Source organism: Epinephelus fuscoguttatus, linkage group LG17 (assembly GCF_011397635.1).
Source record: "Epinephelus fuscoguttatus linkage group LG17, E.fuscoguttatus.final_Chr_v1".
Lineage (NCBI taxonomy): Eukaryota > Metazoa > Chordata > Actinopteri > Perciformes > Serranidae > Epinephelus > Epinephelus fuscoguttatus.
Genome location: NC_064768.1, coordinates 34,826,972 through 34,853,124, shown reverse-complemented (window position 1 = coordinate 34,853,124; position 26,153 = coordinate 34,826,972). Strand labels below are relative to the sequence as shown.

The 26,153-nt window shown below is 42.8% G+C and overlaps 1 protein-coding gene across 4 annotated transcripts in view; it reads left to right on the top strand.

Moving 5' to 3' along the window:
• Positions 1–26,153, top strand: part of ptprua (protein tyrosine phosphatase receptor type Ua) — a 272,911-nt gene that overhangs the window by 170,880 nt on the left and 75,878 nt on the right. For all 4 annotated transcript variants that reach the window (XM_049602750.1, XM_049602749.1, XM_049602748.1 and 1 more), the window contains exons 6-12: positions 260–431; positions 1,922–2,215; positions 7,356–7,676; positions 11,815–11,924; positions 15,715–15,916; positions 20,563–20,665; positions 23,466–23,745. In XM_049602750.1, the coding sequence (XP_049458707.1) occupies positions 260–431; positions 1,922–2,215; positions 7,356–7,676; positions 11,815–11,924; positions 15,715–15,916; positions 20,563–20,665; positions 23,466–23,745 (1,482 nt within the window). The remainder of the gene's footprint in view (positions 1–259; positions 432–1,921; positions 2,216–7,355; positions 7,677–11,814; positions 11,925–15,714; positions 15,917–20,562; positions 20,666–23,465; positions 23,746–26,153) is intronic.

Sequence of the window (26,153 nt, the reverse complement as noted above, 5' to 3'; positions counted from 1 at the left end):
GTCAGTTCGAGCCCCTGTGCCGGAAACAATACACCGGGAGGCCTGTGTCACCAGCCTCTCAAGCGAAAACACCATTGTTACCGGTGACATTTATCACGCATTCATTATCTTGCCCTCCCATGTAGCTAATCCCAACCCTCCTTTGTCTTCCTGTCTGCTTCTCAGCCTGCCGCCCATTTTTAATCACATGAATAGACTTCAGGTAAACATGTGTGACTCGGGTTGCTCATACCTGCTCTCTCTCTGTGTGGTCTGTCAGCGGAGGAACAGCGTGGTGCTGGACACGTCCATGCTGTCTCGGTTGAGCCATAAGCGGCTGATGGCGACGTTCCAGGTGGAGGCGCAGCGTGGGGAGCAGGACCTCTACCGCTGCATCACCCTGTCCCCCAGGGGTGCTGCTGTGTCCAACTTTGGAGAACTCATTGTCAGAGGTAAGCAGATTTAGGAACATGTGACCAATTTAACCAGTGTTGGCCGAGAGTTACCAGGAGGCATATTCCTCCTCCTTCCTTTTAGTGGAGGTTAGTGCTCCACTCAACACAGAGAGATAAAACTCATATCCGCCCTTTACCCAACAACTATATTTTATCTCCAAGTGCACGTCACACACTGAGTGAGCCGCCTGTTAATGACGCTGTGGGCTAATGGGCATGTACCTACTTCCATGTTTCAGATGATACGTCATGTTTGTAGTCGACCAATGAAGATGAGTTTACATATCACCTTGGGTTCATCCTTCACCTTCTCAAAATGATCCCACACTTTGGATTTCCTGCCCGACATGTTATTAACTAGCCTGTGGAATAACCGCAGGTACCAGCCCTGGAAATTAAACTGACTCCTGTCTGACTGCTGAGCGTGGACACTTCCTGTGTCTGTCCTTTCAAATTAAATTCCCACATGGTCCTGTCATATAGGTTTGGATTTATTTTGACAAGGTGCAGCTCCTAATAGAGTTTCAGGTTTGTTTGTTTGTTTGTTTGTTTGTTTGTTTGTTTGTTTTTTTGGTTGGCTGGTTGGTCGGTTGGTCAGTTTCTTTTTTCTGCATCTAAGTGACCAATGAAATCTTAGACAAGGGCTAAGGGGAAGAAATGGAATTGGTCCTAGGTCTGTAAGGGCTTAGGGCTTGACTCAACGTGTCTGTAAGGGATCCATTTGGGATTGGGGGATTGTGTAACTCCTCCTATAACCACAAATTGTCATTTTTGTTTTATTCATTCGGTACAGGTAAAAGAAGCAAGACACAAAAAAATGCTGAACTTCCCAATTAAGTAAACCAACGTACATTCAGAATCTGTCTTGTTTTATATTCTAAATATTAATATCTTATTGTTCTCTGCTGGTACAGTAGGTGTAGTGACTATGTAACGTAGCAGTCAACCCTCCCTCCGCTTACACACACACATACGCATTCCCTCACACACTGCGTCATGTGATGAATTAATTTGATGTTCGCCGGGTTGATAAGGGTCAAATTATCCATCAAGGCTGAATTTCTTTATGTGCAGAGAGGACAGAATTAGTTAGGCAATTATTCATGCAAATAAGCTCTTATTCTGCGTCATTAGAGTGAAAATTAAGAATTTACAGCATTCAAGAGTCTCGCTTTCTCTCTCTGTCTCTCTCTGTGTCTCGCTGCCTTATAGTCCTGATGTGATTAAAAGATTTTTATGACTCAGTGCTTCAGCAGAGCAGAAATAATGTTATTGAAACTGTAAAACAAAAAAAGAGAAAATCAATGACAGAAATGCTCGACTTCGTCTTTGCTGTCATGACTTTGCTCTTTTCTGCAGAACATGGTGATGTTTGACCGTCTTTAATCAGTGTTAAATCAGTTTTCTGAGTAATATCAGCAATAAACCACACCAAAAACTTTACTGTAATATTATTCAGTATAATGACAAGACATTCTGTATTGCAGTGCCCCCAACACCAATTGCTCCCCCCCAGCTCCTGCGGGCAGGCCCCACCTATCTGATCATCCAGCTCAACACCAACTCCATCGTGGGGGACGGACCAGTTATTCGGCGGGAAATCCAGTACCGAGCCAGTCAGTCCACGTGGACGGAGACTCACGGTGTGGGTTCACTTACCTATAAGATTTGGCATCTGGAGCCAGACACAGAGTACCGCATCAGTGTCCTGCTCACCCGGCCTGGGGAGGGGGGCACAGGAGCACCTGGACCTCCTCTGACCAGCAGGACAAAGTGTGCAGGTGAGTCAGATTAAGCTCTAATGACATCTATGTTGGAGTTTAAGTTACAGAGACAGAGACCACCAGAAGGAATCTCATTGGTTGGGATAAATGTTAGTAGGCAGGGTTTAAATAGACTTTTTTTTTTTAGATTAAAACCTGCCTACAAATCTTCTACCAAGACTTGCCTAAACCTCAAACACTACAAGCATTTTTGCCTCCAGACAGCCCTGCTAATGAGTGACAAGCCCAAGGGAGGCACAATTACTGATACAATTGCCCCCCCCCCCCCCCCCCACTGGGGAAAATAATTGGAGGCCGACATTACTGTCTTTAAGAGGTTGTAGGGCACTCATTTTTTAAGCTAGGAAGTTGTATCTTGGGAAACAAAATAAACAACTTCTAGCATCCATTGGTACCAACCATGTCGGCATAGCTTGTTGTGAAGTGAGTAAAATAATTCTCCAAAGTTGGGCTAAATTTTGCCAAAGAATCAATTGGCATGAACACTCTCCAAGGGGTCCCTTGAACTCTCACCCCAAGATATCTGAATGTAAATGGATGATATGGTTACCCACGAGTCTTCCCTAAACTTGTTGTTTATTAAGAGCCGACTGCAATTAATGCACTTCATGGTAATTATATAACGATAGTCTGACGTTGTTTCTTAGTCCTATGTATAAGGTATAATTGGACATGTGAGGTTTCATGCGTTGCTATAACAGCACCAGCATATACAGGACTTAAAGCATCAGTACAAAGAAACAAACAGAAGACCATCTGGTTTCCACAGTTCACAGATACAGAGAACACAGTTTTCAGAGTCTCTTCCTGCTCTGATGCTCCGATATACACCCGAGTTCTGAGCTGCAGCTGGGAGCTGCATCAAACTGTTTTGACGCATCACTTAACAACTTGTAGTTTGCCCGCAGCCATGGAAGACAAAGGGTGTGTTTGTTGTGATTGCAGCATGAAAGGTGTCTGATGCTTATTATTTTTCCAAGGCTTCGCCCTAATGAAAACACATTCGTATGAAGAACCAAGGTATGGTTTCATCCACAGTCATTTACATGCAAGACCAGGATTGTCTTAGATGTGTGAAACGCACCAGACAGTGTGTGAGGATTCATATTTGAAGCATTAGACCCTTGGGTTAATGATGCGTCTGAAGCCAGCTGTAGAAGAAAGTCGAGCTCAAGAGCTCGTGTAGCGTTGAGGCTCTCGTGTCATGCAAGCAGAAGAAGGGGTCCTGTCGCCACCTCTCATCTGTGTTTTAGCCACAGTGCTACTCATCCGGGTGAAAAAGGCACCCTGCCGCTCTGTCAAGTAGACGGCATGACGCCCCTGTCACCTGCCACACTCTTTGATCCACTCTCGTCAGTGTCTTCCTCTCACCCACCTCCTGTCAACTCCCATTGCTCAGATGTGAAGCTTTATCCTCAGGGGGAAGGCAGCAGACAGCAGAGGCCCCGTGACACAAAACTCTGGATGAATTTGTCTTCCTAATGTGTCACAGAGAGCCATTTCTTTTAGCACAGTGACTCCTCTTTTTGGACAGTCGTTGAGTGTGACATTTCATACTTACTGGTGCAGAGGATTGCAATCCCATGGGCCATTGTTGAGGGTGGTCAGCCACACACAGGCCCAGTTCAGATGCTAAACGAATGATGTGGGCCTGTGCTTTCTTTCCCAGTGTTCATGCTTTTGTGTGGTTACAAAAAGCAATTGGGCATGAAAGCAGATGTGCTATTCATGTACCTTAGCACTCATTTTCCCGTCCCTGGATCACATTTTTATGTATCACTGGTGTGTTGCAAATGATTCTAATGGTCTGCATTTTAGTTTTTTGGAAAATGTCACAATCCTGGTGAATTTTGGTAGTGTGTGCATTTCTTTCAACCCATTCATCTCCAGGCCTTAATCTGCTTGAGCCCCTTTCCCACCGCACACAAAACCCACTGACACCTGCTAACATCTGGCTTTTTTATTTAATGGGAAAGGTGACAATCAGCATTCACAAACGGGTCAAATGACTCTGCAGTGGTCACGGGTATTTATCAGCTCAAGCTCCAGTCGGCTCTGGCAGTGATGGAAATAGAGCACATGGGTGGACGCACTAATTTTAGCCACTTTACAGTTGAGATGCAATAACAGGCCACAACATCGTACCGTCCGTCTCCGCCCAAGCAACCCTTGAACATCGATCCAATGTTTAGTCTGAATGAAGTGAAAGAGAGACTGAGTAACACTTTCACTGGCCTTCATGCTGCTTTACTCTGGCCTGTCCGTGACATCGAATATGACACACAGAGGCATACTTGACTGACCATGTACACAGCTCTAGTCTACCGCCAATGGGAAGGGAGTTGCCTATTTTAAATGGGTATTCCGGCATTTAAAAAATCTGCATACAGCCCCTAATTTTGATGAAAAAAGGGTAGCACTGTCCATCACTTTTCATGTGTACAAGCAAGTGCAAGCGCTATGAACGCCTTCGAGGACACAGACGCCAAAAGTATGTGATGTTCTCCCCATTTGAACTATTAATGGTGTCGAGACGACAGAGACCCAAAACACAGAGGACCGGATTTACTGCGGCTTTTGTGCTAGTTTGTCATGCGCATTCTGCCCCAAACACATGGTGTATTTATCAAACAGACACAGCAAACTGGAGTTATGGTTTGATATGCAGTCTCTGCAGTTGACGACTACTTTTCAAAAGTCTGTCATGTAGGTTAAAGATTCTGCACTGCTTGTTGACGTGTAAGCAGTCCATGACGGACACCTAATAGCAATTAGCACGTCAAAAATGATTGAAAGCTTTATAGTTATCAGATTTAATTTAAGTTTCAAGAAATTGACGCCTGCGGACACTCGTTGAGAATATGCATGTCAGTGGCCCAAACCCCCCCGTGGTTTCAATGGTAAGTATCAGGGTGTGCACTGATAGTCCATCATAATTCCAACATAGCTCCTGGCAGGAGGGATAGGCCTCAGTGGCAGCTCACTGAGGCAGCTGTTAAAGATGAGGAGCATGAGATGAAATGTGCAGACCCACAGGGACTCTCCCTCATTCATCTTTTTCTCTTCTGCTGCTCATCTCTTGTCCAGCCTCCCCTCCCCTCCTTCACTCCCTCTGCCTCTGGCTAATCCCTCTGATTAGGCTAATCAAGCTGAATGTCAGTTTGGGGTAGGACTGGTCGAGGACTGGCGGTTGGAGAGGACAGGACAGAGCTTGCTGCGACGCTGCTGTAATGATGAGTAATGGTGTCTTGAGCAGAAAGTGAACATTGAGTCAGTGGGCCCCCGGTGGCAGACCTGGTTATAGCAGGATTAAACTGCTATATGGAGCTGATATTGTTAAAAAACCTGACACTGAGCCAGTTTCTGTCATGCACCTCTGACATGATGGTTATGATACAATTTTTCAAAGTTGAATTTTCACCGTATGATTGATTGATACCACTCCACGGGAAAGTTTTAGCTTGAATCAGTACCGGCAGGGAAGACACAAATCAGCCAAACTCACTTTCACCCTTTTGGGGAAAGAGCAAACATCTTTCAAATCAGCAAGGACTCTGAGGACATTCTCTTCTCCGTCGCGTCTCTGTCCCCGCAGAACTGATGTCTCCTCCGTGACATTGCTTCATTCATTTCCGCAGCAACTTCTGATCTATGTTTAGTGAGGCAGCAGGGCTGTAGCTAGTACTCCCCTAGTCCTGGCCCCCAGCAGCTCTGCAGCTCTGCACTGCCAGTCTGTGCCATGCTGACGGCAATGCCCTCTTGGTTTATTTGATGTCTCAGCAGTACACTTGAAGATCCAGGCCAGGCCACAGGACAGAAATAACCCGCCATGCGCTTGGTACTGTTCATTTTGCATGACAGGGACATGGACATCCGCAATCACAGCTTTCACACATGACAGCAGTAATTAGGCTTCACAATTGATTCTCTGACAAGGCCGCGCGCTGGTCTCCTGCTGCATCTCATTCATGTTAGAATAAATAGGAATGCACTTTGTCAGGCAACTATATTATTTTTTCATTGATTTCACCCCTCTGTAACCTCGTAGTCTAAGTTTGTAAGTCAGCTGCAACTGTTGCTGTCTTCTTTTCCCCATCAGTATTTGTCTTTTAAGCTCTACTGGGTGGGAGCGTTAGGTAAAAATACTCTCGTCTTGTCAGCATAAATCACAAAATTGTGCTGCAACAGAGAACAGCATCTCATCCCCTCTAGCATGAATTAAACTTATCATGGTTTTCCATCCATCCTTTTTTATGTGTCAAAGTCCAGTGATGGCAAAGTAGCGAGACATCTGACGCCCCAGTCACATCCACTTGAGAGATCGCAGAATCTCAGGCTGGATGGGATATATGGTCCCTCCAGCGTGCTCTGCGTTTGCTCTGAGGTCTCTGTCCAAACAGATGTTTTGCCTCTACAAGCAAGCACTCAAGAAGTATCCTGATTTGAGGTCCGAACCACCTCAACAGTCTCCTTTCAAACCGAAGAGACAATCTACTCCTAATCCTTCTTGATATTAGGACATCGTTATGCCTGCCCTTCCCCTCAGGATGATGGTGAGGTCCCCTGAAAAGGACCACTTGTATCTGTGAACTCATTGTTTCAGTGAAGGCTAATGACCATCAGTGAGGGTTTGAGTATTAGTGTTTACAGCTTTTTGCACTGCCCCCTAGTGGCCAAGAAACATTATGCCGCTTTATAAAGATCTCAAGTTATAATGTAACTCAGGCTGTATATAATAATGTGAGTTTGGAAGTTCATTCTTGACTTTGGGATCAGCAGTGTGACAAAATAATCTCAACTCAAGGGCCACTTACCAGCTTTTCTTGACCTTTTAACTTCATCTCACAGTCTTCTGTCCTCATAATGTGGTATAACTCAGTAGTTTTGAGTAGGCAGTGAGGACTATTATATTGCAACACAAGAGACTGTGTCATTTTGTACAAGTAAACCTTTAAAATGCAAATTTGGTTCAGTGTTTTTTATAATACTTAGGAATTTAAGAAACTTACAGTAATCTGAAACTTGTTGATTCTTAATCATCTCAGTTTTTTACCTGCAAGCTCACAGATTTATCCACTTTGTCCAAAAGTACCATTTGCACTTTACTGATATCGTTTCTGTTTCCTGTCCCTCTCAGAGCCCATGCGTGCCTTGCGGGGTCTGACAGCCTCAGAGATCCAGCCCCGGCAGCTGGCCCTCCAGTGGGAGCCGCTGGGCTACAACCTCACCCGCTGTCACACCTACTCCTTGTCCCTGTGCTACCGCTACTCCATGCCAACAGGAGGCAGCGGAGGGAACAACGCCACCGTCAGGGAGTGCCTGTCCGTGGATCGTAACACCTCTCACTTCACCCTGAGAGACCTGCCACCCTTCCGCTCGGTCCACGTCCGACTGGCGTTGGCCAATCCAGAAGGCAAGAAGGAGAGCAGAGAGGTCACCTTCCAGACTGAGGAAGACAGTGAGTGGGCGTTGTTTTTCTCATTTTACCCAGTGAACAGCAGACAGGACAAAAGATGCAAAGGGTTTGTTGAAATAAGGCATGCGATTGTTACATCTGTGCAAATGCGACATCATTATGGAGAACAGGTTGTTTTTTTATGTGTGCACTGAAGCTCTTATATTGTCATAGTTTCTTAGCTCAGGCTTTTAAACTTCTTGAATTTCTCGTTTTCTTTGCATGCTCCCTCATGCTCAGATAATTATTGTGCACCGCTTACACAAATCCATGCCTTTAGTCATCCAGACCCAGAAAAAAAAAAACACAAATATTGACTCACAAAATAAGCTGGATCAGCGTAACTAAATGGAAGATCAGCCTTTTAAATGGAGACCAGTGGAACATTAATCAGCTCGGGCCATGGCCGGTAGCAAAATGGTAAAATGACTTTGCTTATCTTTGTATTAATATTTTCCTGTGTACATCAGCAGATTAGGCATATTCTAATGCAAATTCCCAGAGAGTGGAAGCACAGGAGGTCAAAGACTTATTGTTATGTAGAATAAGCAAGACTTTTCAATGTAATTGAATGCCACTCAGGGAGATTCTTGACCTGGCGGAGAGAGTGAGAGGGAATGACGGCTACTGTATGAAAAAGGCAGGCTTTTTTTCTCATCTTCAAAATGCATTTTAGCATGTGCTAAACAATGGAATATTGTATTATATTCAAGGAACATGTGAAAACGCCAAGCAGTGCAAGAGATGTTGAAAAAAACAGACAGTGTTTTTAATTATCTACACCTACACACTGCTGTCTTGAAGGGAGACAGAAATGAATTTACATAAATGGAATAACATACAGAATGTAGCATGCCATTTTTTTTTACTCATTAGATTTGACTGGTTAGGAAGTGACAAGTTAAAACACACATGTCAAAAAAACAAGCCATGATTGTTTTTCCCCCCACTTTACTTGATATTTTGAATGTCAGCACCAATGGAAAGTTTTGCTTTTGAGCCACTGAATGCCAGCCTGACAGTCTGACAGTCCCCAATCCCCCTGTCACAAGGAGAGCCGCCATCACCCTCACAACTACAGTAATTGAGCCGCAGATGGTGACAGTTCCCCCTGCCTGTTTCCTATGGGCTCAACAATCAAACACTGGTGTAGCACTTTGCTTACGCTGTGTCTCCGCTGCTTCTAGGAAGCAGATTTGGCTGTCAGGGATTCATGGGTACAGCAGGATTTTCCTCTAGCGTGCTTTGCCTACCTCAGCTTCAGCTTTTGAGGCAAACAGACAGGCCAAAGAAGTCTTACATTGCAAGAGAGTAACGTTATTCAGTCACAGCGAATATGAAGATAGAGACCTCCCCACTGCCTTTATACCTTTATATCCAAAAAGTCACGGGTTAACTTGTTTTTTTCTGTATGTACAGTAACATAAAGCTCATTTGTCCCCAGGAGAGACTGAAAAAGTGAAAGCAATTTTTGTTTGAGTCTTCTACAATAAAAAAAGAAAACAAAATAACAACAAAGGCACAATTTACAACAAGACGAAAGAACATCTGTGAGGCTAATTCTGGTTCAATATTTATTATTTATTTGCACAATGTTGGCTATTATTTCTAGTGGTTACAATGAAATCGTACTCACCAAGTTCATTTCTGAGATCTGTAAATGTGATATTGTTAAGTCTTACATGGCAGGAAACATAAGCAATGAGGCAATCACAGTTTACAGGCTGACACTCTGTTTCAATACTGACCTACCATCAGCACTAGATTATGTACAGCTAGAGCACAACATCAGCTAACATGGGTCTTAGACTTTGTCTTTCAGGGTGCCCTCACACCCAACCTGTTTAGTTTGGCTGAAACAAACCTGGGTCCAGTTGCCTTCTTAGTATTGTTCATTTGGGCTGGTGTGAAAGCTGTCAGTGAGACCCTGGCGCCGACCAAACCACCGAACAAAGACCACTTGAAAAGGTTGGTCTTGGTCCACTTCCAGTTGGACTCTGGTGCGGTTGGTTTGTGGTGTGAAAGCAAACAAACTATCCACAGAGTTTTATGATAGCAGTTGTGATTTTAGCATCATTTCAACAAGTAGCTAAACTACAAATAAATAATCACCTGATCAAGTCTGTCTGCGATCTTACAGTTGATCCATATAAAGGCCATGTCCAGGCTATAACCTAGTTATGCTAATGCATATGTGTTACCATGGTAACACATGAGCATGTCAGCAATTGTATTTTTCCCTCATTAAAAAGCAGTTAAAACTGCCTTGATTATATTCAACTTTGTCAGTTCATTAAGTCTGTTAGGAAGTGTGTGACAGTAAATCCACAGTAATGAGCCCTGGACCATTACAGCATGAGATGCCTCTTTGTGGTTCTGTTTCTAAAGTGCAATAGCCTACAAATAATGCCTCCAAATCAGTTATTTCTGAGGCTCTTTGTGACACCAAAAAACAATAAACACAAGCATCAGAAGCATTTAAGTTACCTGTGTAACTTGAGCCCCGTTTCCACCGAGCAGTCCGGTTCAGTTCGATACACTTTTTTTTTCTGTTTCCACTGTGAAAAGTTGTGGATGGTACCAATGGAACCGTTCTGTACCGTCCCCATGTTTGGTCCCCCCTCTGTTGGGGTACCTAGCACACAGATGTGGTACTAAAAGGTGGAGCTGTGAACACTGCAGTCTGATTGGTCAGTAGAGGACGGTCACTCTGCTCAGGGCTGAGTTGTGTCTGGTTTTGAGGCTCATGTAACCACTGTTCATACTGTGGAGAGTTTTATTACTGTAACTATAAAATGAAAGGATGTTTTGCTGCCTCTCACAGCAGCTGGAGTCTGAGAAAAAATAACTTCATTCACTGGGCCGACTGCTGGTGACTTTTAAGGTGGAACGTTAGCTTGCATGAGGTGATGATGTGAATCCATCAAAGGAGCCAAAGCACCCTTCGATGGGCTCTGAGTCAAAATCTAGTTGTAAAGCCCCTAAAATGTTATTCCTTTGTAACCTGGACAGCCATGACTAAATAGGCAACAATCATAAATTGAGAAAAAACATCCAGATTTGACTAAATAATCAGGGATGTTCGACTGACTCGTATTTCTGTTGTATCTTGATGAATACAACGAGCACAATGGCCATAACTTCCATTGTGACTGATAAACATTATGACCTTAACTATCACAATGAGGACCAAGTTGCACTACCCTGAACGTGACTTTAAAATGTGAGAAAATAAAATCTAAAATTGAACTTTGACGTAGGGCGCCTATTCTGAAAACTCAAGTCATGCTGCTTTTGTACAAGGATGAGCACTGAATTGCATTATTTTGCCTCTTTAACCGAAAAGGAACATTGTTCAAAGGTAGTTTTGTACATTTTATGAGTCAGTCACACTTTATTCAGGGCATTATTTCGCCTGAGCTTTTATTTCCTGTATCTTCCTGAATGCTCCTACATTTTGTGACGACGAAATGATTCACTCAAAATAGATGTAGCCAGGCTTTTTTTCAGGTGAGCAACTTTTTTCACGTCCCTGCACAAAGTATCAGACTTGGTAACATTTTTAAGTCTACTCTCTTAGCATTAGCTCTCTTAAGTCTTATTTTGTGACATGCTAATGACTGAAGGCTGTTATCGCCAAGTGTTACCACAGGGCACCAGAGCCAACACTGTCAGTGATTATTTATTCTCACAATGTAGTCTCACAACTGTCCAGCACTTGGCTCCTGAAAAGTAGGTGTAGTCCGTTAAAGAGATGCATCTCATTAAGCCAAAAAACGCAGAGAGGTACTCAGCCAGTTCACAGGTTGGATTACTTTGCTGTCAGTAAGGTGCTAAAGAAGAAAAATCGACTGTCATCCTCCAAGACACGGTGCTCTGTTATCAGACAGGAGAAGCCAGAATCTCAATTCATCCTCAGGGCTGAGAGCAAGCTGGTCCACAGTTTCCTTTCATCACCTCCCTTTTGCCCTGTCTTTCTATTCCCTCTGTTTTCATCCTCCTCCATCCCTCCCTGGCCCTGTGCCTTTTCGCTCTGTCAAAGGTGTTTTTACCCCCTGGTATGCCTGCGCAAGAGTCCATTAACTTGAGACCCGAGCCGAGTGTTTGTTTCAGAGAGGGTTGTTTTTCTCTCCTGCTGTAGTTCCTGGCGGCATCGCTCCAGAGTCCCTGACCTTCACCCCGCTCGATGACATGATCTTCCTCAAGTGGGAGGAGCCCGTCGAGCCCAACGGTCTCATCACGCAGTACGAGGTAGGATACCTTGTTAGTCATGCAAAAAAATCCACACTGCGCAGCGATACGACCGCCCTTACATCACACACTAATCCTCTCCAGGTGTAGGATGTTATTTTCCCCTTGCCAATATCTATTTTATTCATCCTCCTTCACTATAATGACTCAAATCAAGGAAAATTGTCCTCTGCTCACTTTAAAGACTGCACCGCTCCCCCTCTTTGATTTCCCCCAGGCTTGTTTTTTCCTGGTTCTCGCCCAAATGCTGGTAGCACACATGAGCCAGAGCCACTAGAGTGAGGAGGACCCACTTTTCACAGTTCATGGGATTTACTGTACATGTTCATATGGTAATGAAGCTGAGGCACAGACTTCAGGCTGTAATTACATGGGGGACAACCACTCTAATTACTTATTTGCCTAAGAGATGCCTCCACAAGGGGGCAACTTTAAATGTTTCTAATTAATTATTGACGGCCCCGTATCAACCGAAGACCTTTGTAGCATGGGTTTTGGAGCTTTTTTTCTTCTGTAAGTGGATGTGAAGGTCCACCATGGCTTAACACATGGTCACCTGGTGGGGAGAAAAACTAGTTTCCATTCACAAGAAGCAGAAGCTCAAAAGTGAGGAAGTAGGCAGGGAGTGGAGTCAGACTGTAACCTTGCTGTGCATACAGATGAGGTGACCTCGTCTCTGACCTCCAAATACTACTGCTCTGAATGTGCAATACTGTATTCCTGAGGCTGATACCATTATCAGTGTCACAATCTGATAACAAACTATGTTATAGGCTATGGGCTTGTTACCATATATTGGGCAGCACTTGGTTGATCCTCACACAACCTTGACAAACAATACATCGTCTGTAGGATAGATTTAATAAGAACCAAACACTATTTCCCTTAGTCCAATAAACCCTTTTGAAAAAGCTGTGAAACTGCCAGTTTTTACTTTTGAATTCTCACCAGCGTTTTCTGTTTTTGCTGCATACAGGTATTGTTGCAACTCCTCCAATATGAGCAACACCTTGACACAAACATTTTCCCCAAACAGATATTTTAACGTACTGACTTGGAAGATATATTCTGAGAAAAAACAAAGCAAATTTGAAAACATTTTCATCCTTTTTCATCAGCACAAATTTGACCACTGGGCTGTTTTCGCAGTCCATATTTACACACCCCAAATATCTAGTATGCCAAGTGTACAGATGTTAGCTGTAATGTTAAGCAAGCTAAACAACCAGTCTCTGTAGTTTGTCCTCTCACCTCTGTACATCTATGAAGCTGGTTCACAATGTCCCCCTCAAGTAGAAACATTTTCAGTTCCTCTGGATGTGTCTTGTGTTTCAGGGCAAATTTGCTTCCAAGTGTTTTTCCATTGACTTTGTATGCATTTGCCCCGCAATCAATAATAAATAATTGTACCGTATAATATTATTTTTTGTGGCAACATTGGATCAAATCCCACAGATGTTTATACACACATTTTTTGTGAGAAAAAAACATGCATTAGTTTAATACAGTGGTTAGTTTAAGGTCCACACAGTTTAAGATATTCAGTGTCATACTTGCATCTGAACATGTCGTCAAGCTAGTTTGCCGTCTCTGTTACGTAGCTGCCCATTAGTCGCTCGTTCTACAGCATTAAACAGCACTTGAAAAAATAAGCTCTGTGCCGGAAATTCACTGCACTTCAAAACAAAGTGTGTTTTTTTTTATCAAACTTGACACGTTCGTGAGTCACTTTCGGTCCATATTAAAAGGCTCCCGTGACCCACTTTTGGACCGCGACCCACCGGTTGGGAATCACTGGTTTAGTGGATACAGTTTTGCTGATTTGTGTCAAAGTCGCAGACTGTTTAAAATAATGGACATAGTCATTGTGACGTCACCCATTAGTTTGTGGACACTCATTTTGAAGTGGCCATATTTGGGCGAGAGGGTGGAGTGGGGAGGAGCAAGGAGTGGATCTGACTCAGACTGTGGTGACGACTTTAAGTCTTGATAACGTTTTAAAGGATAAGATATGTAAAATTTCACCCCCGTCATTTTTTCAAAATAAGCTATAGAGACCCAAACTGTTTTTTGTACCAGGCTGTTAACATGTTCTGCTGTAAAATGGGGACTGAATTGCTTCTGGGACCAACCTCAAGTGGCCATTAGAGGAACTGCAATGTTTGGCACTTGCACGTTGACTTCATTTTCAAGTCTTGTAGATTACCGCTTGGTCATAAAAGGGTATATTTATATATATACACCAAAAATGTAGGGTGTTTTGCACTTCTGATGACCCATTATATCATAACTGGTGTTCTTTGGGTGTCTGCCCAGACAAAACTACGAAAAAAAACCCTGACAATTGCTCAATTTTAGTGTTACTGTTACAACATTTAGAACGGAGTGTGTTTCTGAGCTGACTAGACAAAGCCATTGGCACAAACTGTGTGTCCAGTCAAAGATTTGTGACAGTATGTATGTTAGAGGAGACACTGAGAATGTCCCTCAGTGTCATATACCCCAGTGTAATGTATTTGTGGCGAGCTGAAATGGGTCAGTAATGTCAGCTATTTCAGTATATAGGGTGGAGCCCTGTACATACACAGAGGCACTAACAGGGGAACTTTGACAACATTACATCAAGAGTTTGGGCTTACCTTAGGAAACTTGTGGGTGAGACTGAGTCAACCAGTTGAAGAGGGAACTGAAAAAGAGACGAGCAATCATTTTGTCACCCATAAATCACGTCCTGTAGTCTATGGCTTAATCAATAACCAATATGTCACATAGCTCTAACATGATTTTATTGACATCCATGGACCATCCATCCATTTGTCTATCAGTTTTATTTTTGAAACTGCGTATCCTGTTCAAGGTCATGGGGCTGAAGCCTATCCCAGCATGCACTGGGTGAATGGGAGGGAATCCTGGTTAGGCTGCTAACATACTCACACTCATTCAGTTGTAGTTTCCAGTTTGAGCTCACCTACAGTCCATTTCTCTGGACTCTGGGAGAATATTAACAAGGAAAAGGACAGACCACAGACAGCCGAGCCAGATTCAAACTGAGGATCTCCCAGCTTCAAGGTCACACCGCTGAGCGAACCACCACACTGAAGAGCAGCCACTAGAATGACGAATGGGCAATTTTACAAGCAGCCTGGCTGATATCCTCACTTTTATGAATCTTGATTTACCGACTTAAACACATTCATCAAATTGCAACAAAAAAGCAATAACACCGAGCTGGTCTTCATTCATACCTGTCATCATCAGCACTTATTGTTTTTCTCTGACTTTATTTTATCAACTAATCCAGAGAAACGGTGTAAAATCAGGCCAGCAGTGCTGTAGAAGGAGGATACGACACAGAGTGTACCCGAGTCTGATTATCAGTGGCTAACTGCAGCACAAGATTTATTAGATCTGCGCTGTAAGATGACATTTTAAGATTAATTGAGAGGCATTTCTTGTGAGAGAGCCTTTAAATGAAATGCCATCTAAATTCAGTCTTTCAGGTGGTGTGGATAATAAGCTATAGGCTGCGAGAAGCATATTACAAATAGTCTACAGGCTTGTACAATGAGATTTATTCTGACCTAACAATGGTATAAATTGAGTAATACTTCCTATGACCTAATTTGAACTCATGCTAAGGTGTTTGAATCCTTGAAAGTCTGATCAGTTCACGATCAGTCAATCACTGTAGTCCAGAATTTCTGATCCCCAAGAGTTCCTCGTCTAAGGTCTAGGCTAGCATGGCTGTAATCTGTCGTTTTAATCTGGTGTATCCTCTTCCTGTTTCCAGATCAGCTACCAGAGTATCGAGTCGTCAGACCCAGGCATTAACGTGCCAGGTCCTCGCCGCACAGTGTCCAAGCTGAGGAATGAGACCTACCACATGTTCTCTGGCCTGCATCCCGGAACCACCTATCTGGTGTCAGTACGAGCCCGAACTGCCAAGGGGTTTGGCCAGACAGCGCTCACAGAGATCACCACCAACATCTCTGGTGAGGCCGTGTGCGGACTGCTTTGCTTTTTAGGGGTGTTTCAGCTGTTGTGTGTGTGTGTGTGTGTGTGTGTGTGTGTGTGTGTGTATTTGTGATAGTAGATCAAAGTATGGACTTGAATGGTTAACTACAATAACACTATGCTGATAATGCATGCAAATAATGCAGAATTTAGTCGTCATAAGAGCACCAATTTAAAGAAGAAGAAAACTTATTTTTCCCTTAAAGAAGCATCTTTAGCATTCGCAGACAAAGCAAACACTAAGTAATGGCTCGTCATTCCCTTCTTTTGAAGAGCTTTTGATTAAATTACACATATACGTTCAAATTATACAAATTATCTTCATTTTCCTCGAGCCCAAACAGCTTTCAGACGCGCACTGCCTTTGATGAAACGAGAGCAAACCTGTATTAGAGTAAACTGCATATGTTCAGCTTGAATAGTTTTTGGGTGAAAACAGCTTTGTTCAGCCAACATCACCGCAAACAGAGTCTGTGTTTACCATTCAAGGGCGACGCAGCAGCTCAGAAATTAGAGAAGCCGTGTTTGTGAGTGAAAAGGTTGCCGGTGTGGATCTTGAGATTGGTCTGGAAAATGTGTCGAGGGAATGTGGAACGCTCTCATCTACAAATAGGTGTCTGCGAGCTGGTCCGCTAATTGTGTTTACTGAGATGAAGCATCACGTGTTATTGTGATGTTTTCCCCTGAGATAAATGCCTGCACTGAGATGAGCTTGATGATTTGGATTTTTCTAGGAATCCATACAGGAATAGTGAAAAGTAGGATTCTGGAACAAACTTTTTTCTTATTTCTGGATCAGTATAAACTCAAACATGTGGCAAGCTGATGCTAATGTGTTGTTCCGATGCTTAAAACAACCTCTTTATGTTAATCTCAAGAATATACTCGCCATACGGTTTTTAACCTTTGTGTCACAGAGGCTAATACTTAAGTAGTGTGACATTCTTCACTGTAATTAAAGCTGTAGCCATGGCTGTGATTCAGCTGTTATGATTATGCTTGACACATTAGTTTGTAATGGCTGTAACACTAACTATATGTGTGTTGTTGTATGTGTGCGGTGAATTGATATGGTTGTGCTGGCTGAGTGTTACTGAAGCTGTTGTATTCCTGAACTCCCGTGGTTTGTTGGTGACACTGTCAAGCACGGCGGGTTCAAATCCTGTGCGGCTTAACTACGCTTTCTTGGTTAATGTTAACAGGAGCAGTGAGGAGCAGTCACAATACAGTTATTGTAGCCGTATCCATAGCATCACAGATTTAACCATGACTGCAGCCCAGACATGAACCATATCCACGGCCACAGCCAGGCAGAGCAGTTGCTGTGCTCACAGCAAGTGGCTGCTTGCTGTTGAGGCTCTGCTGTTTGAAGTGGAGCAATAAATGCATCATGCAAAGTGCCACATCATCTCTCCTCTCTGTGTCCTCTCAGTGTTTCCCTTCACTGCTATAACTGGAGTGGACTCTGGATTGATGCTAGATCAGAGGGGAAGGAAAAAATATTGTGAGGGAATGTGAGACTTAAGGCCGTCACACACAAGGGACACTGTTTTTCGTGTGATTAATTTACACACCAGTACTATGGTTTTTGCCACGAGTCCTTTCACACAGAACGTAAATATTATTTTATGGAACGTGGTTGCGAATTTGCATCGCTGCTAATATGAATAGTTTTGATGCAGGCAGGTATTTTGCATTTGCGTATCGGTTATTTGTTTGTCCGTCACAGTGTGTAAAGACCTGTAATGCGATGTAAGGCAACATTAACTGTAGTGGAACACAAAAGTAGTTTCAGAAACAATCCCATCATGAATGAATCACAACATTGTTTGCAGTAACTTCCAGGTAGAAAACCACTGTGTTACATGCATAAAATAAAACGCCACTGCACGAACGCTGTCTCAGTTGTTTAGTTTTTAGCCACCTACAAAAGGCCCACCTAAAAAAAAATTAATATCAGTTTAAGCCTATGCTATAATGAGAGTATTTTTACCACTTTACCCTGCTGTCAGACAGCCCTTTCTGACAAGGGAACTGAAGCTGTTATCTCAAAGTCACCAGACTATGTTGACAAAAATTTCATTTTGCAAGCAGTTGCTGGTCCACTGCTGCCTCGATCAGTTAATGTGTGAGGTAAAGCAGAGAGAATACTCTACATCTTGAGTACACTTAAACTGATACTGACACTTTTTTAGGTGGCAAATATATGAATATATGTTTTGCTGCAGCCTGCGTAAGTATGGGTAAGTTTACTGATTTCACGTTTCACCATAATTAAAATCAAATGCCAGTTGTCTACCTGAAAGTGACCAAATCACCAGTGACTCCTCCACCCTCAGCAGCTATTGTTGTAGTGTACTGAAGCATGATACTGAACCTCCAACTGCTCACACTGAGCTGCACAGGTGCAACAGAAGTGGCTGCACTGGGCTGATGGATGATATCGCTGATGCAAAATATGGAGCTTTGTTGACTTTTACAAGATGAGTAGGGTTAATTAAAGAATAGGTAATAGATCTGGATTGCAGAGACATGTGAAACTGGTAACTGTCTGTTACTGTTATCATATTCAGCTCTAACCGTAGCTTTTAAAGATATATAGATGCATATCTGTCTGTCTGACTTGTAGCTGAGCTTATTAACATACTGCAGATGATTTTTAAACTCAGTTTCAGCCCGTTATTACCATCAGCTAACGTAACTTACTGAGCTGCTGTACAATTCAACAGCAACAACAGTGTATATGTCTCTCTTTTAACTAACTTTACCGTTAAAAACAGAGCGTTTGCTCACCAGCCTCAATGCTTGATAGTAGCTTTAAGTAGCCTAATGTTAGCTAACTATCGCAAGGCTAGCAACCTTAAATAAGTTTATGTATTTGATTCCCGAAAATGAAATGAGACATAAAGCTGCCAGGATTTTCCAACTCCTGACTAGGGCTGCAACTAACGATTATTTTCGTTGTCGACTAATCTGTTGATTATTTCTTCGATAAGTTGACTAGTCGTTTTATCGAAAAATGTGTTAAAATGTTGTTAAATGTCGGTCTGTCTCTCCCAAACCCAAAAACTATGTCATCTAATGTCTTGTTTTGTACTCACGCCAAAGGGTTTTATTTCACCATCATGGGAGAGTGTGTAAAGCTGCCAATATCTGAACGTGAGAAGCTTCAGTAAAAGTATTTTGGGGTACTTTTATAGTACTTTTTCTATGAAAGATGACTCAAACCGATTAGTCGACTGCTAAAATAGTCACAGATTATTTTGATAGTCGATTAATCATCAATTAGTCGACTAATCATTGCAGCCCTACTCCTGACAATGTTAGGCCCCGTCTTTTTGTCTAACGCTAGCCGTCAGTCTTTGCCAAATCTTCTCCTATTTTGGATGCTGAATGTGTAGCTTTCTTTGCCCGTGTTAGCTCTTTGCAGATGGAAATCTGAAGAACCCAAACCTTTCTCACCTCTTTACTATTATCTGGCACCACGCACATAACAAGACTTAAACATTTTCTCTTGATATCTCAGCTGTTCGCCCCCGTTTGCTCAGCAACGTTAAATCGTGCGTGCAGGGATTTTCTACCCAGAAGTTATTGGGAACAAACACTGTGATTGGGTCTATAAAAATGACACTTCAGGGCCTCACTTGATCTAAACACTATTGATTTTACTGGAGAAATTATTCTCAAGTTCTTCTGTTTGTTGCAACCCCGCACTGTAAATAATGCAGCCTGTTTTCCACCTCTTCTTATTATCTGTACCTGTTCCATCTGGTTCAGGAGGTGGCCTACGTGGGCCCACAGCTGTCAAGGTATACAATTCAACCTACAGTATCACATGCTCTCCCCCGGCAGAGCTGCGAGAAAAGCCCGGTGGGAAGCCAGCTCCTGCACCGATTTTAGAAGCAAACATGAAAGTGTAATGTTGCACTATTAGTCTTTTCATAATTCATGCTGGATTTAACCGCCTAACATGCACTGGCTCAAACACTCCTCGACACCACTGTGTATAATGCAGACCTCAGCTGTTGTATGCAGGCGTGAGTGTGTGTTTTTTGGATGACAGGTTACACAAGCAGATTTTTCAGCAAGCATTAATGCGCTGCCTCAGAAGCAGAAACATTTCCAATTCCATTCTGCAGCCTTTTTGTTTCAGCTTATCTGTTGTACCAGGATAGCCATTTGCCTCACTACATACTCCAGTTAATTCACTCCCTGTAGTAAACAGAGATGGGAACACTCAACCTCATTGTCCCCAGAGCTTTGCTGAGGTTGTGCAGCTTTGAGATCTGTCCTAATTATATTATAAGGGCCTCTTGTTTTCTCTGTAGTTGGCTGCTGTTTCTAGTCATCATCAGTCAATGGCACTGTGTGGGAGGCCTCCACACACTGCAGTACACAGGGGACGTGTGCGGGTACTGAATAAAGATAGCACACTTTTATTTCATGTAGGGGTGGAAAGATTACGAGAATATCCAAGCAAAAGTGCAGCAACATGTCTTTAAACTCAAAATCTAAACCAAACATTTTTGATCTTTCTGAGGAATCCAAAAATTAAATGATTCGTGTTTTCTCCCACAACATTTCAACTTTTTTGACTCTGCCTTGTGCGGTTTTCTCTTCTCAGCCCCGGTGTTTGACTATGAAGACATCCCCTCTCCGCTGAGTGAGTCGGAGAGCACCATCACTGTGCTGCTTCGCCCTGCGCTGGCAAGAGGGGCTCCAGTCAGGTACAACTAATACACTGTTCACTCCTACACCAGCATTCATTCAGTGCTCTTCCACACTGTGATATTTATAGCTGCAGTCAAAAAGAACTCTCTTATAGCACCAGAGAATAGTTCTCCAGGCTTGCAGCAAAGCAGATAGCATTTTAACTACAAGGTATTAAGAACCAGAGTGGTTTTCGATTCGCATTTTGTAGAGAATGTATGTAATGTTTCAAATTGATTAACAGGGATCTGTTCCTCAATAGGTTGAGCTGTGTCTTTTTGCACTTCTTGAGCCTAAAAAAATACCCAGATATTTCCCTCTCCATCCTGAAACCTGACTCACCATGTCAGACAGTTATGGAATGACACCACATGTCAACCAATCACATGCTGACCGGTTGACAGCTGTGCCACTGTAATAAGCACCACACTCCAATTTCAGTCAGGAATCAATCAGGGTTGGGAAAATGGAGGCACCAGGCTTTGAGAAAAAAGCTGAAAAAGAAACTCCAATCTTTTGTGGAAGAATATATTTGTTATAATAATGCAAATAGGAATGTGTTGTGTGGCAGGTGAGGCTAGGCTCCATCAAAAATAAACTGTATTGTGTTTTTTGTTTTTTTAAAACCATAGTGTTTGGTGTTGCAGTACAGATGGCAGAACATAAAAATAAACACACAAATAAAAATCAACTTGAGGGCTTTAGTTTGAAAGAGAAAACTATTAAGATTGCATATAGTATATACAGCCTGTTGTTATTTCCAGGGTATCAAATACCAACACTTTTTCCTGAGCTTCAACGTGTGATATCAATGCCAAAGATAGCCTTTAGCGTGTTAAGGAGACGCACCGGGCTTTCAGCTAATTCCAGTATTATGTCAGTCGAATCAGATTCAGCCAGTTAATATGAATATTTGACTTTCTTTTTTTTCCATATAAGTTTTAAAGCTTTTACAGGGCTCAGCTGGATGTTCAGTCACGTTCAGTGACAGCGGCACTCATGTAATTTAGTCAAGCTAACTGTGCTAACGACCGGTCAGAAATGTACAACAACTTCTTTTGGCGACCCTAGATATCAAACGAAAGCCAGACACTGTGTTGTATTAAGTATGTATGAGCTGTAAATTCACCACTTAGAAGCGGAAGAGAAACGATAATGTTATCTTGTCGACTTATGGTCAAGAGCGCTTACTCTGCAGCAAAATCTGGGGAATAAAATGTCCCCATAAGCACACTGGACAACACACTTACCAATTGCTCAATTTGGATCAATCTCAGCTGACTGAGGGATCTCTGACTGACGATTTCAATCTCTAACTTTCAAGGGGCAGCCCTAATAAAGAGCGAGAAAGTCCGCTTAGGGCACGTATCGGTCAAACAAAACTGGACTTTCAGCCAGGAGACCACAGTTTGTGTCAAAAGTCATTGTTGTTGTAACGTAACATTACAAAATTTACGGCAATTATGGTTGTAGCGCAGTGACGTCACTCACTTGACGCAATGTATCCTGATATGTATCCTGATTCGTGTCATATCCTGCAAATTTGCACCCAACAGCCCAATGACACTTGTGACATGGGATGGCGTTCTTAACACAAAGTAATATATGTTGGTGAAGATTCTCAGTCATCCAGGTCTTGGTAATCTTAAGTGCTAAATGTGGACTTGAAGTCCAGTTGTCTACGATATAGCACTTTAGGTTAAGTAATGTTATTGAGTTAAAGTTACAGAGGTTAGCATTTAGGAAAAGAAACGTGTTGATGACGTGTCTTAAAATGACTCAAAGTTCTGAACACCGGTGTCCTGGGGAAAGTCCTGTGTTTTGTGACCATCCACCGTCCCAACCTGCCACCTAACGAGATAACTTGGGACGGCTTCCTTATTTACTCTACTACTACTACTTACACTAATAATTATTTTGGTGCATTACTTTCTTAGGAAAGCATGCAGACGGTGCATGAGGACAGCCTGAGTTATGTATGGAGTGTGACTACTTAAAGCCATAACACTGTTGCTAAATCTAACCGCAACTGTTCCACAACATTAACCACATGTTAGACTGTGTTTCAGCTGTGTGTCACATGCAGACGGTAAATGTTGCCCTGTGTGTGACTAAGAGGAGGCATGAGAAAGTGTATTTGACAACCTGAGAAAGAGAACAGGTTGGAATATAAAACATATTCTACTGTACATGTTTCTCTTGTTCCAGTTATTCTCCTTTTAGTTTTTGCTTTAGTATTTTTCATCCAGTAGAAGCACTGTATCAACTGTGATTATACTATTTTTTCTCTCCAACGTCTAATTTATTCTTGAACGAATACTAATAATTGTTGCTTCTATAAATACAAAGCATAATTTTGCATACTGCTCTGTTTATTTGCTTCAGAAGAATGGGCACCATTACAAGTGCTGAATAGCTATTAAAAAGGGGCCATTGTGGTTTTGTGTAACTTGGAACTTAGCTTCATTGTTTTGGCCGTCACTCCTGTTGTTAATCTGATATTGTACCCAGTGAGTTGATTGCTTCGATCTGGAAATGTGGTGACACGACCAGGAGCAGTCAGACAATCAGATAGGTTGTAAATAAACCTCAAGTCAAACCTCTTTGAAAGAGAGAACAAAGCCACAAGGTAAAATTTGTACCCAAACTCTCTGTTGCAAACATCCATCACAGTTTATAGCATGGCTTCTGGTCATACAATAAACAATAGAGATTTTTCTATCAGACAAACAGGACATGACTGTACAGTAGTTTGTTTTGCTTCAATAGTACTTTGCACTCTTTTGAAGTACTAAGCTCCACACTGTCCTCCTCCAGCGCCTACCAGGTGGTGGTGGTGGAAGAGGATGGCTCCCGCCAGGTGAGGAGGAGGGAGCTGGGCACCGTCGACTGTTTCCCCACACCAAACTCTCACAGCGAGGCGCAGGCTAAAGGAGCGCCACATTACTACACAGCTGAGCTGGCTCCCAGCAGTTTGCCCGAGGCCACGCCATTCACTGTGGGCGACAACCACACCTACAACGGCTACTGGAACAGCCCTTTAGACCCCACCAAAAACTACCTCATCTACTTCCAGGCCACCAGCAACTTCAGAGGGGTAAGAATTGTTCAGATGCTTGACAAGGCTTTTGTTTCTGGAGCTCAAACACGCCGCTTTTATGATCTAGCAACCTTGACAGTCAATTTAGATTTGTGTCGAGGAAGTCAGAAGGCAGGAGGCAGTTTGCTGGAGGCGCAATGAGAGAGGAAGCAGTCCTTGCATAAACAAGGCTCTATTTATTTCCAAGTGGGGTGATGTGTTTTATTATATTATTTTTCACAATGGCTTTGGGTTGATTGTTTCCCACTGGTGAAGCTTGACTTCTTAATGGTGCATCTCTTAATACAAACCCCTCAAAAACACCACACAAGCCAAGTGGCCAAATGAATCTTAACTTTTCGAAGATAATTACATTCAGGATGTGTACTCTTGTATTTTCTTTGCAGTTGTCAGATTCCCTTGTATTCAAACTCTTTAAAAACTTTAGGAATCTTTTTTTTGGGGGGAAAATCAAACCCTGCCTCCCAGGCCTTTAGCAGTCTAAAACAGAACTCCTTGAGCAATTGAAAAAGTGACTGAAGCATGAATAAGAGATGTGCTGGCCGGTGTGCACAGAAGCAATGGAAGTAAATGCTGTTTAAATCATTAGGTCCATATGGAGCTTATGTGCGCCTGCCTGGCTGCAGCCTCTCATCCAGACATCAGTATCAGATTCTCTAGCAGAGATACACCCCGTTTCCTCTGGGTGCTGTTCAGGGCCGACACACTGTGTCTGACTGAAAACTCCCCCCCTGTGATCTGAAATCAGCAGTGAGCTTTCATGGACCACCATTTGTGTTGATTCTCCCTCAAGAGCAAATTAAAAGCTCTGTTGACACAGCAGCTCTGAGTCAGAAATCAGCCGACACGAAAAACTGAATATTATAATTCATGTTGATTGTTTTCGTTTTTTGTCCTGCAAACATTTTCATCTCCAATCTATTTTCTGAGCTATAGTTGTGTTTAAGGAGAGATGGACTGCTCAGGGAGATAGAAAAGGAATATTATTTTGACAATTACCCAGGATAAATTAGATGTACAAGGCTTACTATGGACCACGGGCTGCAATTGAATTGAAACAGTAATTGCTTTGGCAGATATGCCTTCAGTGGGGCTTGAAAGGTGCATGATTGGTGCTGCCACTTTGTTTTGAAACACACAAGCAGGAAACAACACACACCTTTCTAAGTATTTTTCCTGCATAGGAGTCGATAGCTAGATCACTGCTATCTGTTACACTGAAAATGAAAATACCAGCATTTCATTTTCAACCGTCTGCTACGTTTATCAGAACTCATCATCTGGGATTACCTGCCACTCATTCCAGTTGTTAAGTTACTGGATATGCTGACATGTTGGGTAGGGTTAGGTTCTGATCTGTTTTTGATCCAGCTCCAGATTGGCAAAAAACATCCACATTCCCAAAGCTAACAGATCTATTATTGAATATTATTTCTCTCTTATAAACAAAAAGTAATGTACAAAAACGTAAGACTTGCTGATCACCACTTTGACTGCTTTTAAATGACAGATGTAGCTGATAGCAGTTAGCTAGCTAGGTAAAGTTAACGCTGTGTCTAAGCTACTCGCTAAAACACCACAATGACTTTTGTTAGCAAGCCAGTCGTTTCTACAAGTCCATGTGTGTGTAAGATGTCGCTCGCAGTGACAAACCCACAGAGAAGTACCACCCCACCAATTATCACCTGGCTGCTTGTTTATCAGTTACTCATCACATGTTACATTGAATTCAAAGCATGCCTCCACAGTGAGCAGAGAATCCAAAGCAAAACTATATCAGAACATCCATTTACAGATACTCACAAAACTTGCGAAGTATGATCCAAGTCTCATTTATCCAGTCGTATGCTCACCACTCGAGGGCATTAGCAATGTCGCCTCACAGCAAGAGGGTTCCTCATTCGATGCCAGGGTGGGGGAGCCCTTCTGTGCACAGTTTGCATGTTCTCCCTGTGTCAGCGTGGGTTTTCTCTGGGTACTTCTGCTTCCTCCCACAGTCCAAACACATGCAGATGACTCTAAAGTGTCCGTATGTGTGCATGTGAGTGTGGATGGTTGTCTGTCTCTATGTGTTAGCACTGCGAGACTCCTGTCCAGGGTGTACCCCACCCTTCATCAACGTGACCCCGAACAGGATAAGTGGTTTCAGAAAATGAATGAATGCTCAGTACTCACCCAACGCTTGCATCTGGCTAAAACATTACAATGTAAAACAGTTTCATAGCACATCCTGAGCTTGCCCAAGAACACTACTTGGCCATGCATAAGACTGTACTGGCCTGTAATGTAAAACAAAAACGCATGTGTTCGGCAAGCACTAAGAGTACAACTGCATTCTATTGCAAGTGATGTGTGAGAGTTCGTAAATGGATGTTTTCATGTAGTTTTGCCATTGTTAAATGTGG